Source organism: Macadamia integrifolia, chromosome 4, assembly GCF_013358625.1.
Source record: "Macadamia integrifolia cultivar HAES 741 chromosome 4, SCU_Mint_v3, whole genome shotgun sequence".
In the NCBI taxonomy this organism is placed as follows: domain Eukaryota; kingdom Viridiplantae; phylum Streptophyta; class Magnoliopsida; order Proteales; family Proteaceae; genus Macadamia; species Macadamia integrifolia.
In genome coordinates this window covers 10233211-10246442 of record NC_056560.1, presented here as the reverse complement: position 1 = coordinate 10246442, position 13232 = coordinate 10233211, and the positions used below count along the sequence as shown (strand labels likewise).

The window sequence follows — 13232 nt, the reverse complement described above, 5'->3', positions numbered from 1 at the left end:
CATCTTAGTTAAAAAAAAAATAATAAAATAAAATAAAAATTGTTGAGGTTTTACTGACCTTACGGTCCTCACCATTGTTTCAAAATGATGCTTTACTAGGCAGGGTAACGGTCGGGGACCGCGGGCTTACCCCACTGTGTCTATCTAAAGGTACGGTAATGTAAAATTCTATATTGTTGGAGTATTTTTTGTTTTTAAAAATCATATTTGATTGAAATAAAACAATAAAAAAACCTTATTTCTTTGGACACTCGGGCAGAGAACTTGCAAGCTGGTATAATCTTCAAAACCCTCTCTGTCCGCGACTTTCACATTAACGGATCGATTTCATCGATTTCGATTGCTAAAGATCGTATCGATCTGCAAATCACATTATTTAGCTTCTTCAAATGTGTTTGTGGTCGTTAATCTATCATGATTTGGTGTTATTCGATTCGATGGAGATGGTTTCTTGACAAGACTTGCGGTCGTTTTTCCAGCCATGGTAGATTACGGAGGAAATATTGAGAACGGATTAGCTTACAGTAGAGATACTCGATCTCAGTGGAACTATCCGATGGAGTCCGGGATTTCAAATCTAGTTGGTAGGTTCTCAGGATTGGGTGTCAATGATTCTTCCACGGATAATTTATTTCAGGTCATGAAGGCAGTTGAAGCCGCCGAAAGAACCATCAAACAACAGGTTAGCGTTTCAATGATTGAGATGATATAGTTACATTCTCTCTCTTTTTCCCCCCTTTATTTCCTTCAATGTATATGCTGTATCTCTCTTTGAAATTCAATTTTAGCTTCGGTGAGTCTTGTATTCTAAATTTTATCATTCTTTAAAAGAGAACCTAAAACGAACTCTTCTTGCATGTTCGGGTTTCTATATATTAGTTACCTGAATATCCATAACGGCTAAAATTCTGCGCTGGGTAACATAGCACATCGTTCATTGGAGACTTGGCCTTACAGGACTTGTGAGCCAAGTCTATTAGGATGACCATATTTTGATGAGCTTGTTTACAACTGGTCCTTCTGCAGTTCAATAGGGTTTTACACCTATTTTAGAGCCATCAAAGAGTGCATGGTCATGGGTTCAACAGACAGGCATATGGGTGCGGGATTGGGCCTCCTCTGTGATCTTAGTGACCTCAGGGATGGTCTATTGTGATCTATTGATTCTATCATGACAATCGCGTATGTGAGTTCAAACGCATTCACATACATGCATTCGCTTTCACATTTGCTATATGCTAGGATGTTATAGCTTTGGTGGGACCTTGTATGAGGTTCATAGTTAGTTTTATGCTTTTACCTTGTCTTTAGGCTCGAGTAGTCTGGTGGTCTATTGAGATTATGATTGTTGGTTGCAAAGGAACAGTAAATCTGGCTTCAGTCATATATTAAGTGTTGTAAGGTAAATTTTGTTAAGAACTAAAGATTGATAGCATAACGGAAGATAACAATAGATAGTATCTGAAAGAAAACTAAATATTTTCTTTTCCATATTTTCATCTAAGTACTTTAGTGGAAAATGTGGGGATAATTTCACATGCTATATATGGTAAGTTTTTGAATTAGTTACACGGTTATTGTTGGTTAAGAAAAAAAGAACCATTATTTTACAAAGTTTACATTATGTTACATCCAACCAGATTGAGCCTCTTGCTGAATTCATTATCTTTTTTTTTTTTTTTTCTTGAGTTTTTGATGATTAAATTTATTAATATAATTTTAACTTTCAATGTCTAGGGCTTGATTAATGGTGATATTTCCTATCATTAATGGTATTTAGTTAATCGTTGATAATATTTTCATGGCTATATGCATGTATCTTTCATGTTTCTTTTGGTTACTTGAGATGGGTGACTAACTACAAGCCTCTTTTACATATTTTTAGGTGGAAGAAACTAATCGTTTGAGGAATGAACTTAAACAACAAACAGAGGAACTAAAAAGATATGTAAGTGCTTTTATTTCCATCTTTCTTGTAGGGATAAAATTTATTTGCTAATTTTTTCTTGGAGGTGGAGTCCAAATCCAACTTCGCACACCCTCCATGATAATTTTGAAGCAATCACGCATGCTCATTAATCTTCCAATAATATTAGTTTTTTTCTTGACTGCAATAATATGTGATGCCTTAACATTTTGAGTAGGATAATCCTGAAATTTATGCTCCTACCATCTGCAACACCTGTTCTGCCACAACTCTTTGTGGTGAAATTTCATAGGTATGATTAACAAATTTGGAAATCGTGCGTGACTAAAAGATGATGATCACAAATCCAAGATTTGATTGCTCTGGTAAAAAATATCTTGGAACCGTCACTGCATTAGTCTATCTGTGACCTTTTTTGTCTTCTGGGATGAGGATCTGCTTACTGCTTTGATGTACTTCTAACGGAGGCATACCTGCCCCTGCCATTCTACATGCTTTCAAAGCAATGGCTGGTTCCTATGGAAAACTTCAACCTAAGAAAACATTGGTTGCCATTTCTTTTCACCTGCATTGTCAAACCCCTCTTCTATCCAGAAAATGCAATTCTTGTCAATTATAAGAAATATTCCTGCCCCTCTTTCTCATATGGAGAAAAATATTTTTAGTGAGAAGCACCTCTATGAATTCAAACCTTTACTCTGCATTGACCACTTCCATTTCCATGGTAGAGGATAGTGACAGCCAATTGGCATGCTGATAAACACACTCACACTCACACTCACACTCACGCGCTCACAACTAGGCATGCAATTGAGCTTATGCTGTTGAGAAAAAGATTACACAGAAGGTTCTGTTGGTGGTCTCCTTTAATTTTGTGATCGCTATGTATGAAATACCTACCATAGGTCTACAAGCAATGCCATTGTCATTCCAAGGTCGATCAATGGGAGGGCCTGAGGGGTTCATGGAATGCATCTTAGTTATTGGGTGAACCCATAGCAGAAATTACGTTGGTGGGAAGAAGGAATGTTTAATTAACATAAAATGCCATGAAATACTTAGAAACTTTACTAAAGTCTTGAGAATTCCCTTCTTAAGTCACAGTTTTGGTGAACTCACTGGAGGATGAACCCTCCAATGGGAAGTGAATCCTACCTAGATTGGCCCCCAAACGATGTAATAATATTTAGCTTGAACAGCCTCTATCTTTGAGCTAATAGTTTTGCCCCCTTAATTCTTGGTATCACTTGTGGATCTTTGATTGCATAGATTTTACAATCATATGTTTTCCTTTATGAATAAAATCATTATGTAATAAACTAATAAAAACGAGCCTGTCCTTTGGCAGAAATCAAATGATTCTACTGCTCTAAGACATCCAGATGGTTTAAGTGGGCATATCCAGGGATCCTACAAACAGCATCAATCTGTTTCATCTGTAGGGAATCAAGAAGATAGGGTTAGATGGATGGATAATGCTACCTCTCTTGATCCTCTCGGTACACTAGTTATCCATCAAAACACAGTGCCAAAAAATAAGGATCCTGCCATGCTGACTCAATCAGAAAGCCAATACTACTCTGACGGCAACAAGGTAAATGGCAATTCAAAGGTGCTTTCTGGTGCCCAGGGAGCTGGAGATAGTGCTGGCTTTTCCCAGTTGTCATCACCATCTTCTCCTACCAGGTACTGCAAATCATATACAAAGCGATATTAAATAATTTTCTTGGTTTCCCGTGTCATATTTTTTTTTTCTTTCACAATGGTCTGTCAAAAGGATGAACAGAAGTTCATAAAATACCTTGTTCCCCTTAAGGAAAACTTCAATTGTGTCTTTTAGGTACCAAAGGGATGGAGACTACGGTACAAAGATCAATTTATCTGGACAAGGGTTGATGCCAGTGTCTGAAGCCAATAACTCAAGCAGCCTTTGGAAACAGGTATGACGGATTCTGCAAATTTTACTGCAGAAATTGAGGTAATTATTTGATGGTAGAATACTATATCTGTTGCAGGATCTTGTTCTTAAGGTTCGGGAGCATGAAGAAGAGATTTTGCAGCTGCGGAAACGTCTTGGTGAATATTCTGCTAAGGTAAGGATTAGATTTCTGGTTTGTCACTATTTCTTGGATATATTTTGAATCTCATGCTTGGTTTTATATTAACTCAAAGCACTGGTTCATGTTGTTGATAGGAAGAGCAAATACGCAATGAGAAATATGTCCTGGAAAAGCGTATTGCCTATATGCGTTTGGTAGGCACTAGGCACTAGTTTTGTTTGAACCTGCCTTTCCCTGTTGATACATGAGCAATATTTTGAACTGATTTTTTTTTTCTTTTTTCTTTTGTAACTTCGTGTTTGCATGTAGGCATTTGATCAGCAGCAGCAAGATCTGGTCAATGCCGCATCAAAATCTCTTTCATATAGACAAGAAATAATTGAAGAAAACATACGTCTTACATATCAATTACAGGTACTTGTTTATTTAAAATTGTTTTAATTGTTGGGATACGTTGGAAGTTCTTCTGTGCTATAAATATATAACCGAAGCATATGTTGATTTCGTTCTCCTTTTTTTTTTTTTTTTTGCATGGGGGGGGGGTTTGGTATGAAGGTTTGATTTCTTATTGTTCCCCTGATGAATAGTGAGTGAAACTGTTGTTTAAGACAAAAAATGGAATTCATGTATGGTTGGGAAGAAATGAGAAAGCAACGAAGGTTATTAGAGCTATTCAAGGAACTGTGACAATTTAGTTTTCTTTTCTTATTTTCTGCCCATCCCAAACTGAATATCACAGTGTAAGCCTGTTCTCGCATTATAGTTTTTTTAGTAAGAATTGGTAGTTTGGTAGTCAATATATTCCTGACATTCTCCTCTATGATCATCTTAAAAAAACTGGGAGATCCACTTCTATGGACTTATTTTTATTTATATATATATATATATATATTTTTTAATTTTATTATTATCATTATTATTATTTTTTAATTCTTTTCCAATACATAAAAATTGTATTTGGTTGAAAGCTGTGGACTACTACCCCAACAAGGGGACATACTAGTGCACTATTGTTACAAGCGAAACAAGAGAGAAATTTGAGAGCATATGCTACTGAATTGGAATAAAGATGTTCTCTATCAGAACCATCTCTAGCTAGTTAATCTCTTAAAACTGAAAATTTCTTCTGTGTTCCATGTGTTTTATCTTTACCATGATGAGATTTTATTTATTTTTTTAAATATTGCTGACAAAGGGAAAAAAAAAAGGTTGAGGGTTTTTGAATGTCCAGTTGCACATTAGTTTGAGTGAGGTGATTTTTGTGCTTCGTTCACTTTTACCGCTCTCCTATTCTAGCTATATGTTTCTCATATAACAGTGCAGATTCGAACAAGGCATGGGTTTTACGATTCAGTTCTTTTAGCCATACTTCAGGCTTGATGAAACTAGAATACAATTTGAGATTCACTCTGTCTCTCTCAGGCTGCACAGCAAGAAAGATCAACATTTGTCTCGTCTTTGCTTCCTCTCCTGACAGAGTATTCTCTACAGCCACCAGTGCCTGATGCCCAATCCATAGTTAATAATCTCAAGGTCTGCAAAATAATCAGGATGTCCTTACTTTGTTGATTATTGTTATAGTTTTCATGTCAATACCATTTACTCCTTGATATGGTATGTTTGAATTTTTCTTTGTGGTTTTGAATTTGCTCTAAAGTTGATCATTCGAAACCAACCTTATCTGTATGACATTAACTGGCTTTAGATGCATGGAGTTGTTTTTATTGATGATTGTTCTTAAAAACCATGTGTGCTTACTTCAAAATTGGTCTTATTATATGCATAGTAGAACATTGCATCATTTTGTTGTCAAATCTAAGTAATCATCATTTGGATTTCAATGGCACTGTGGGTTGGAATGAAACTGTTGGCGCTTCAATTTGAAAAGCAGCGAAGATTTGGAACTTTATTTTGGCTAGAGGGTAAGTTGTATGATTCACCATTGGTATTACCCAGGGTCGTATGGGTGATTTGATTTAATGATCCATCATAATGTACAAGTATATGTATATGTATTTATTTAGATATGGCCCGCAACTGATGTGCATGTTTGTCCCTTCTCAGCTGTTACCATTATATTATCGGCAGTCTAACCATTTTACAAAATATTGACTTTGCAATAAATTCTCCAAGCTTTATTTTGTCATAAACTCACTTTTGGCTGAAACTTACCACATCAGCAGATGGTTACATGGGCTACATGCACAAATACAACTTTTTTGGATGCTACTTAACTATATGCATCTACTTTTGTATCTAACTCTGTTTTTTTTAATGCAAACCCATGCAAGATAGTATTCACATGAAATGATACTTTGTTTATTTAAATGAAAATTTATTTTCTGTAACTATATTTTTAAATTGAAGGAGGCGGAAATTTTTTTGGACCGGGTAGACCCCAAGATCCCCTGCTCACTTAGTCAATTTTAGCCCCGACAGATGGCCAAGTGGCAGTCAAAGCATTGAAAAATCCTGTACTACATAGAGGTTGCACAGACTACCAATAGGGTGCAATCCAGTACATGGAGGGTATATGATTGAATCAGGCTTTGAAATTTGACAGATGACCAATCCAGATCATTCCTTGGTAGATTCGTATCTCAGAGTGGACTGCAGCATCAATCTGAACTCCAAGCCCTATTGCTTGTGAATAATTCTTTCCTAGCAGCTTGGCGGAGAAAAACAAAAGCTTAGAAATAGAAATTCGTCTCTTTTAGTGGATAAAGGCTTAAAACATATGAATCTATTTTACTTGACTCATTTCTCAGAAGAAGCTTCTCGTACCCATTAATTGATCTGCCTCCTAGCATTGAAGATTGATCGAATTCTACTCTGTTTCGAGATGCTGTTCAGTTTTCCTTCTCTTTCATGCCTTTTGATTTGCCATGAAAAGCATTCGAACATCATTTCTCCATGTGGCAAAACTAGGTGCCCCTCTGTAGATTTGTTTACCAGGATGCCTACGAGGAAAACTTTTGCCTTAAATTGCATGGTTGAACTTTCATTATTTAGGAGACAAAGAGAAAGGTACAGTCAAGAAAAGAGGGGGGGGGGTGGAGGGTACACTGCCATCCCTAGTGCATAGAGTCCTCACTTTTCTAAAAGAAAAGAAAAAATGATTTCTTCTAATTAGTAGTTCTGCTGAGGGGGAATTTTGGTCCTTTAGTTATATTTACTCATCTTTTCCTTCTATCATTTCTATTCATTTTCACATCGTTTTTATTTTATTCTCTTCTGATTTTTTTTCCCTTTCCCTTTTCTCTAGACTTAGTGTCTACTGACTGTCATTTGTCTTTGGGAAACAGCAATACTGAGATGCAAATAGGCTCCTTAGTGGTAACATAGATTTTCTCTTTTTGTCATGTACAATCCCATTTTGAAATTCCAAATCTACTGCTCCTGCAACATGCTTCATTAACACTCAAAAGGAAAGAAAACAAGGAAGCAGGACTTGCTATCAACTTCTGTGGATGAAACTGTTTGTTTTGTTATATTTGCTTTGTGATTGTTGATTTTAGTGCTATTCCCAAACAGGGAATAGCGCTATTAATAGTGCCTACGACAGGGACCATTTGGTCCTTGTTATGGTTGTTTGGGTGTTTTTGGTATTTTCCTTATGTAAGTGGGGGGCTTTATTTTATTGTCTTTCTTCTTGACCTAAAGTAATATATTCATAAGAGAACCTATGATTACATTCACATTGAATTAATCTCAGGTTGCTCTACATTCTTGAGACTTCCTTTGGTTACTTCATCTTCTTCCTCTCTTCTTCTCTTTTCTCTCTCTCTCTTTTCATTCTTGTTTCTGGTTTTCTGGTTTAGCTACAGCTTCTGAGATTGTAACAGTGATGAATGAGGATTTTAGATTCAGCTGAAAGTAAAAATTTCTATGCGTAGAATCAAGTATGGTTGTGTCAAGATTAAAAAAAATGATTGTGCCAAAAAAATTTATTCATAAATAATAGGAGAGCAATTAGGCATCACTTTTAAATTAAATACTGGTGCTGCACAATATTTGGTGGTCTTATTGATAAGTGATGCAGAATTCTTGCAGGAGAAAGAAGAGGAAGAAAAGCTCCTGCAGTTTGGGTTATTCTGGTTCAGAACCTGACCCATGATTCAAGAGTTGGTTCAATTCTGGTCCTTATAGAAACCAGAAACTGTGGGCTATTTTTTAGGAATTTTTTTCTTTATTTTATTCAGTATTTATGTTGCATTCGGAAACTCCAATCACAGTCAATTTGCTCGAGGAGATAAGGTTCAGTTTTTTAGTCAGTTTTTGGTTGGGTTAGTCAATTGGCTGGGGGGTTTCCTTTTCAGTTAAGGTGTCATTTTTCTTAATATTTTAGTCAGTTAGGACATTACCTACTCAGCCAACTGATTGGAATGTTTAGAGTCATATTCTTTTTCTGTTTAACAATTTTTATAGAAGGATGTAAAGGCTAATAGCCCTTCGTGATTAGATGAATAAAGTTTGGATTTGCCTCCAAAGTTGTGTGAGATTCAGAGCAAGTGCTGTGGGATGCAGTACACCTGGCGGGATGCCAGGTAGGCTGGTGGAATTCCAGTTTGAGGGCCAGTCGGGCCCCTTGGATGCCTTGATTTTAGACCCTCTCCACTGCCTTGGGTCGCCTAGACGCCATGACAACTATGCTTGGAACTGGATTGAATTCCCATCAGGCCTGCCATATCATCTCACCAGGGGCTGCAACTGCTTCTCTATTCCGAATCACACAGAACATAGGAGCAAACCCAAGCTTTATTCGATATTAAAAACCATGGGGAGGATTGAAGCCACATTGGTTATATAGAAACTAAAAGCGTACTTCAATTGGAAAGGAAAGTGTGCAACTGTACTTGAAATAGGAACCTCTATCCATAATTGGAATAGGGTTCCTTAGAACTAAAACTCTTACCTCAAGTCCTTAACTAGTTGGAATAGGTGTTCCATATGATTAATCTGTCAAACGTTGGGAATAAGAGTTCTATTCATATAGGACTCGATCCTATCCTTAATAAACAAGGAAATAACAATTACTTGATGAAATAAAACACTTAGACTAAACTAATAAAGTAAATCCCGTATTCCTACCTCCTACCCATAATTTATGCCCATTAAAGTGACCTAATACAAAGAAAACTCATTGGACCAAAAGGCACAACACATATAAGTATATGACACAACCCAAGGCTTATTTCCACTGAAATAAGCCTAAATATGTGACTTATCTGCATCAATATGTCTGTAATCTTTCTCTGTGGTAAATCATTTGAATGGTTTCTTACATGGATAGGTTTTCCTATTGCAGGTTCTGTTTAGACATTTGCAGGAAAAGCTTCTTGTAACTGAGGTACATTACATAATTGGGGGGGATCATACTGCAATGCCAAAACTGTTTAGGGGTTTATCTGTGATTGGGTGTCAGAGGCTCTCCTGTTTTGAAAAAAATATTACCTTACTCCTTGATGTTTTTGAGATATCTTAGCTATGCTGGAAATAGGTGGGCTAATTTCAGGGCTTTAATTTTTTTCTTCTTTTTATTCATGTGGCAGACCAAATTAAAGGAGTCTCACTATCAGTTAGCCCCATGGCTTTCTGATGCATTTCCTCCACCATCACCAGCTCATTTCCTTGGTGCAGCACTGACTACTTCAGTATGATCATATGTCTTCGTATAATTTATATATCTGTTTCACTATGGGTTGCTTAAATTCTTATGTTTCTGTTTCAGAACAAAAATGGGCTTGAACTGGTTCCTCAGCCTACATACCCTCATGGGCAGACACCATTACCTTCTTCTAATGTTCAGATGACGACTGGTTGGGAACCATTGGGGCACCATATTCATCCCAGTGGTTTCAGTGGTGTTGCTACAAAAAATCCAGAGCCGAGTAATTGGGAAAGGTCTTCCCCTTCTGTAGGCAGGTAAGGAAGTGTAAAAATATACAATTAATTTAATTTTCTGTTAAATTCGCTTGGTCAGCCGTTTTGCGCATGAATATGGGCGAAAGAACCCTGCCAGTCTGGCGCAGGGTACGCCGGACAAGCTGGCCAATGGGAGGGGCAGCACGGTATATATATATATATATATAATTGTGAAGGATCTTTTATTGCTTAACAACATACGAATCCAAATATGTGGGAAATCATAAAAAAAGAATATACTCCCTGCATGCTGGACACAATTTTGCATTCACCGTTGACCTTAGGACCATAATCAATTGGGAAAGGTTTTTGTTTCAGGAGGAAGTATGAGGATGTTGCTCAAACCTCTACTTCAATTGACCAGCTGCCAGTTAATGTTGAGGTTAAAACAACAGTCAATTATGAATAAAGTGGCTTGTTAAACATCATATTTTGAAACAGTTGGGGTTGGGGGGTTGTTGTGTATGCCTTGTTCTCCATTTCCTATATATCAGTATACTAGTTCCAACCAGAGTGAGTAATTTTGTATAATGAAAATGTGAATGAAAATGTGTTGCTAAGCATTGCAGTCTTTCTCAAGGTGCTTTGATACCTTAACTAATTGGTTTGCCATATGTTTTGATTTGTTTGATTGTGAGAGGCAAAGGTTTTTCCGCTTTCAGTTTTGTAATGGGGAAAATTTTAAGCTTCTGTTTCCAGCTAAAACCATGTCAGAAGGAAAATTTCAAGTGAATCCCCCCCATAAAGGGAGCAGGGCTTGCAATGCCTAGATCTGGCACTACCCCCGCCATACCCTAATGTAGGACTAGATTGGATACCCAACTAGACCCAAAACTGCAGCAAATTATAAACCAAAGAACAACCAAAACCAGTTCTAAATATATATATATATATATAATCAGACTTCAGATATCATTCCAGAAAACTGCCAACTGCCAGGAACAGTATTACAGAGAATAAATAAGGGCAGCAGTAAATCTTAGAACCAACCAGGGACTGAACAAGGTTATTAACAGATTCAAGTGGTCAGAATATACGAACAACAGTTCAGAAATCAGTAACTAAACCAGCAGAGGTGTCGATTCCAGAAGCAGAAACTACAGACCACTAGAAGACAAAAATCTGGAGAATTTTAATAACTCACAATTGGCTGTACAGAATCAGCCATAAATTGGGTCGAACCCTACTAGGATAGGGAAGAACAATCGACCAAAAAACTAGAGCAATCCGACAACTAGAACTGATTCTGCCAGTAGGGTTGAATGCTCTGTTTCTGCAGAAAATTTCTGGGCAGATTCAGAATTGACATACCTGATTTTGTAGCCTTGATAAACCTTGAGAATATAGAAGAACTTAAAGAGAATAATATCTTGAAGCAGACCTCCTGGACTTTACGCCGCAAGGAGTCACTCGGATCACACACCAAGTCCTTCTTCCTTGATCAAACACAAGGAACAACCATGGATACCCAGCGGCAGCAACAAGAGAGTTTTTTTTTCTAAATTCAAATCATGGGCTATGTTGCTGCCCTTCTCTTTATTTATAATAATGATGGGGTATTGCTTACAAAGTAGAAACTTAAAAGCTTTAAATATTGACTTTCTAAACTACTAACATGTAGTTACTAAAACTGGAAATTGAAATCTAATAAAATTAGAAACTAGCTTAATACAGAAATTAGAAGCTAATTTAAGACTGAAATTAGAAACTAAATAAGCAATTAATATCTCCATCAATAGCCCAAACTGCAGGCCATAGAAGCAGCCTTGGTCGACCCAATCAGCCACTAGGGTCGACCCTCTTATTCCTTCTTGCGTAGACTTTTAGATCTGCATCAACTCTCCTCAGCTTGAAAACATTCGTCTCCGACGAATGGGCAATGGACATGTAGCGTTCTTACAAGTCGGGATCAAGTCTCTTGAAATCATCAGCATGAATTCAAGTACAATCAAGGATTAAAGTATCGGTATTGGTCGCCGTATCGGTCGGTCAAAATTAAGATACGTATCGGAGGGTATCGTATCGTATCGGAGATACGCTAAAGATGCGCACATAAATGGATAGGGAACACATTTTTATACACTTTTGCATAAAAAAACAGTTAAAAAAAAGCTATATATAACATGTAGAATGCATAAATACTTAAGTAGAGGGTATCGTATTGATAGACAAATATATTGAGTTGAAAATGTTCAAAATGATGAGGTTTGAGTTTCTTACAGTTTTTTCTTTCCTCATTGCCATTGCCACTGTGATGAGTGCCCTGAAGAGTGTCGTGGTGGTTCAAATCCTTGGCTAGGACCTTCTTCTTCAATAGGAGCAACTATGATGATATTCTGCACTTGTCGAATATAGATACAATATTTACCCCAGTCGAAATATTTATGGTAGTGGGTCTCCCATTCATTGTAGAATCTTCTGTACTGCTCAGGAGTGGCCAATGTTGGTCCTGCATAAGTCCCATATCCATAGCCTGAAGAAGCACCTGAAGATACATGGTGTTCGTGTCCTTGTCCGGATGAGGAATCAGCATGATCTGAACTTCTGTACTGCTCTGGATGGCAAATGATTGTCCTGCATAAGTCCCATATCCATAGGCTGAAGATGCATCTGAAGATACATGGTGTCCATGTCCGGATGAGGAACCAGTAAGATCTGAACTAATGCACAATTGCATATTGACTCCATGCTACTCATCAATGCATCAGTAGCACTCGGATTGTGGGATATCCTACCCCTCCGACTATAAGACTTTGGTTGTGTGCGAGCAACATGATGACTATCTTGGGTTGCATGTGTAAATGCAGTCTCCTCTGTGAAATGTAGTGGTACATAAGTTTGGCCACCACCACTACCACCATCACCATCACCACCACCACCACCACCACCACCACCACCACCATCATCATCATCATTACCATCATCATCATCATCATCATCATCATCATCATCATCATCATCATCATCATCAACGGCAGCACCATCCTTGTCTTAATCATCATCATCACTATCTAGTTGAGTTACGCTATATGTAGCACTTGTTCTCATCCTCCTAATATCGCCATCATTGGAGCTATCATCATCCTCTTCCATAGCTGATGGTGCTTGGGTTTCATCATCAACAATATTTTTAAAATCTTCATTTATATCTCTAATGAGGTCATCTATAATGGGATCAGGTGTGGTTTCTCGTCGATCTTCAGATAATTTGTCCAACATTAAAACATTTTCAGTCTCCTCAATCCATCCCCTAACTGGATCTTCCTCGTTGAGTATGTGGGTGATGTCAATTGGGTTGACATCAATATCATCCCCTGATT

The 13232-nt window shown here is 37.3% G+C and overlaps 1 protein-coding gene across 5 annotated transcripts in view; it reads left to right on the top strand.

Moving 5' to 3' along the window:
• Positions 1 to 239: 239 nt before the first annotated feature.
• The window catches only part of LOC122076761, a 30994-nt gene continuing 18001 nt past the window's right edge, over positions 240 to 13232 (top strand). Inside the window, exons 1-11 of one of the 5 annotated variants that reach the window (XM_042642280.1) lie at positions 240 to 682; positions 1886 to 1948; positions 3276 to 3613; positions 3777 to 3867; positions 3958 to 4020; positions 4122 to 4181; positions 4297 to 4401; positions 5410 to 5520; positions 9296 to 9337; positions 9540 to 9641; positions 9719 to 9912. In XM_042642280.1, the coding sequence (XP_042498214.1) occupies positions 482 to 682; positions 1886 to 1948; positions 3276 to 3613; positions 3777 to 3867; positions 3958 to 4020; positions 4122 to 4181; positions 4297 to 4401; positions 5410 to 5520; positions 9296 to 9337; positions 9540 to 9641; positions 9719 to 9912 (1370 nt within the window). In that variant the 5' untranslated portion in view covers positions 240 to 481. Of the gene's footprint in view, positions 683 to 1885; positions 1949 to 3275; positions 3614 to 3767; positions 3868 to 3942; positions 4021 to 4121; positions 4182 to 4296; positions 4402 to 5409; positions 5521 to 9295; positions 9338 to 9539; positions 9642 to 9718; positions 9913 to 13232 lie in introns of all 5 variants that reach the window. The other 4 variants (XM_042642277.1, XM_042642278.1, XM_042642279.1 and 1 more) reach the window with 4 other exon arrangements.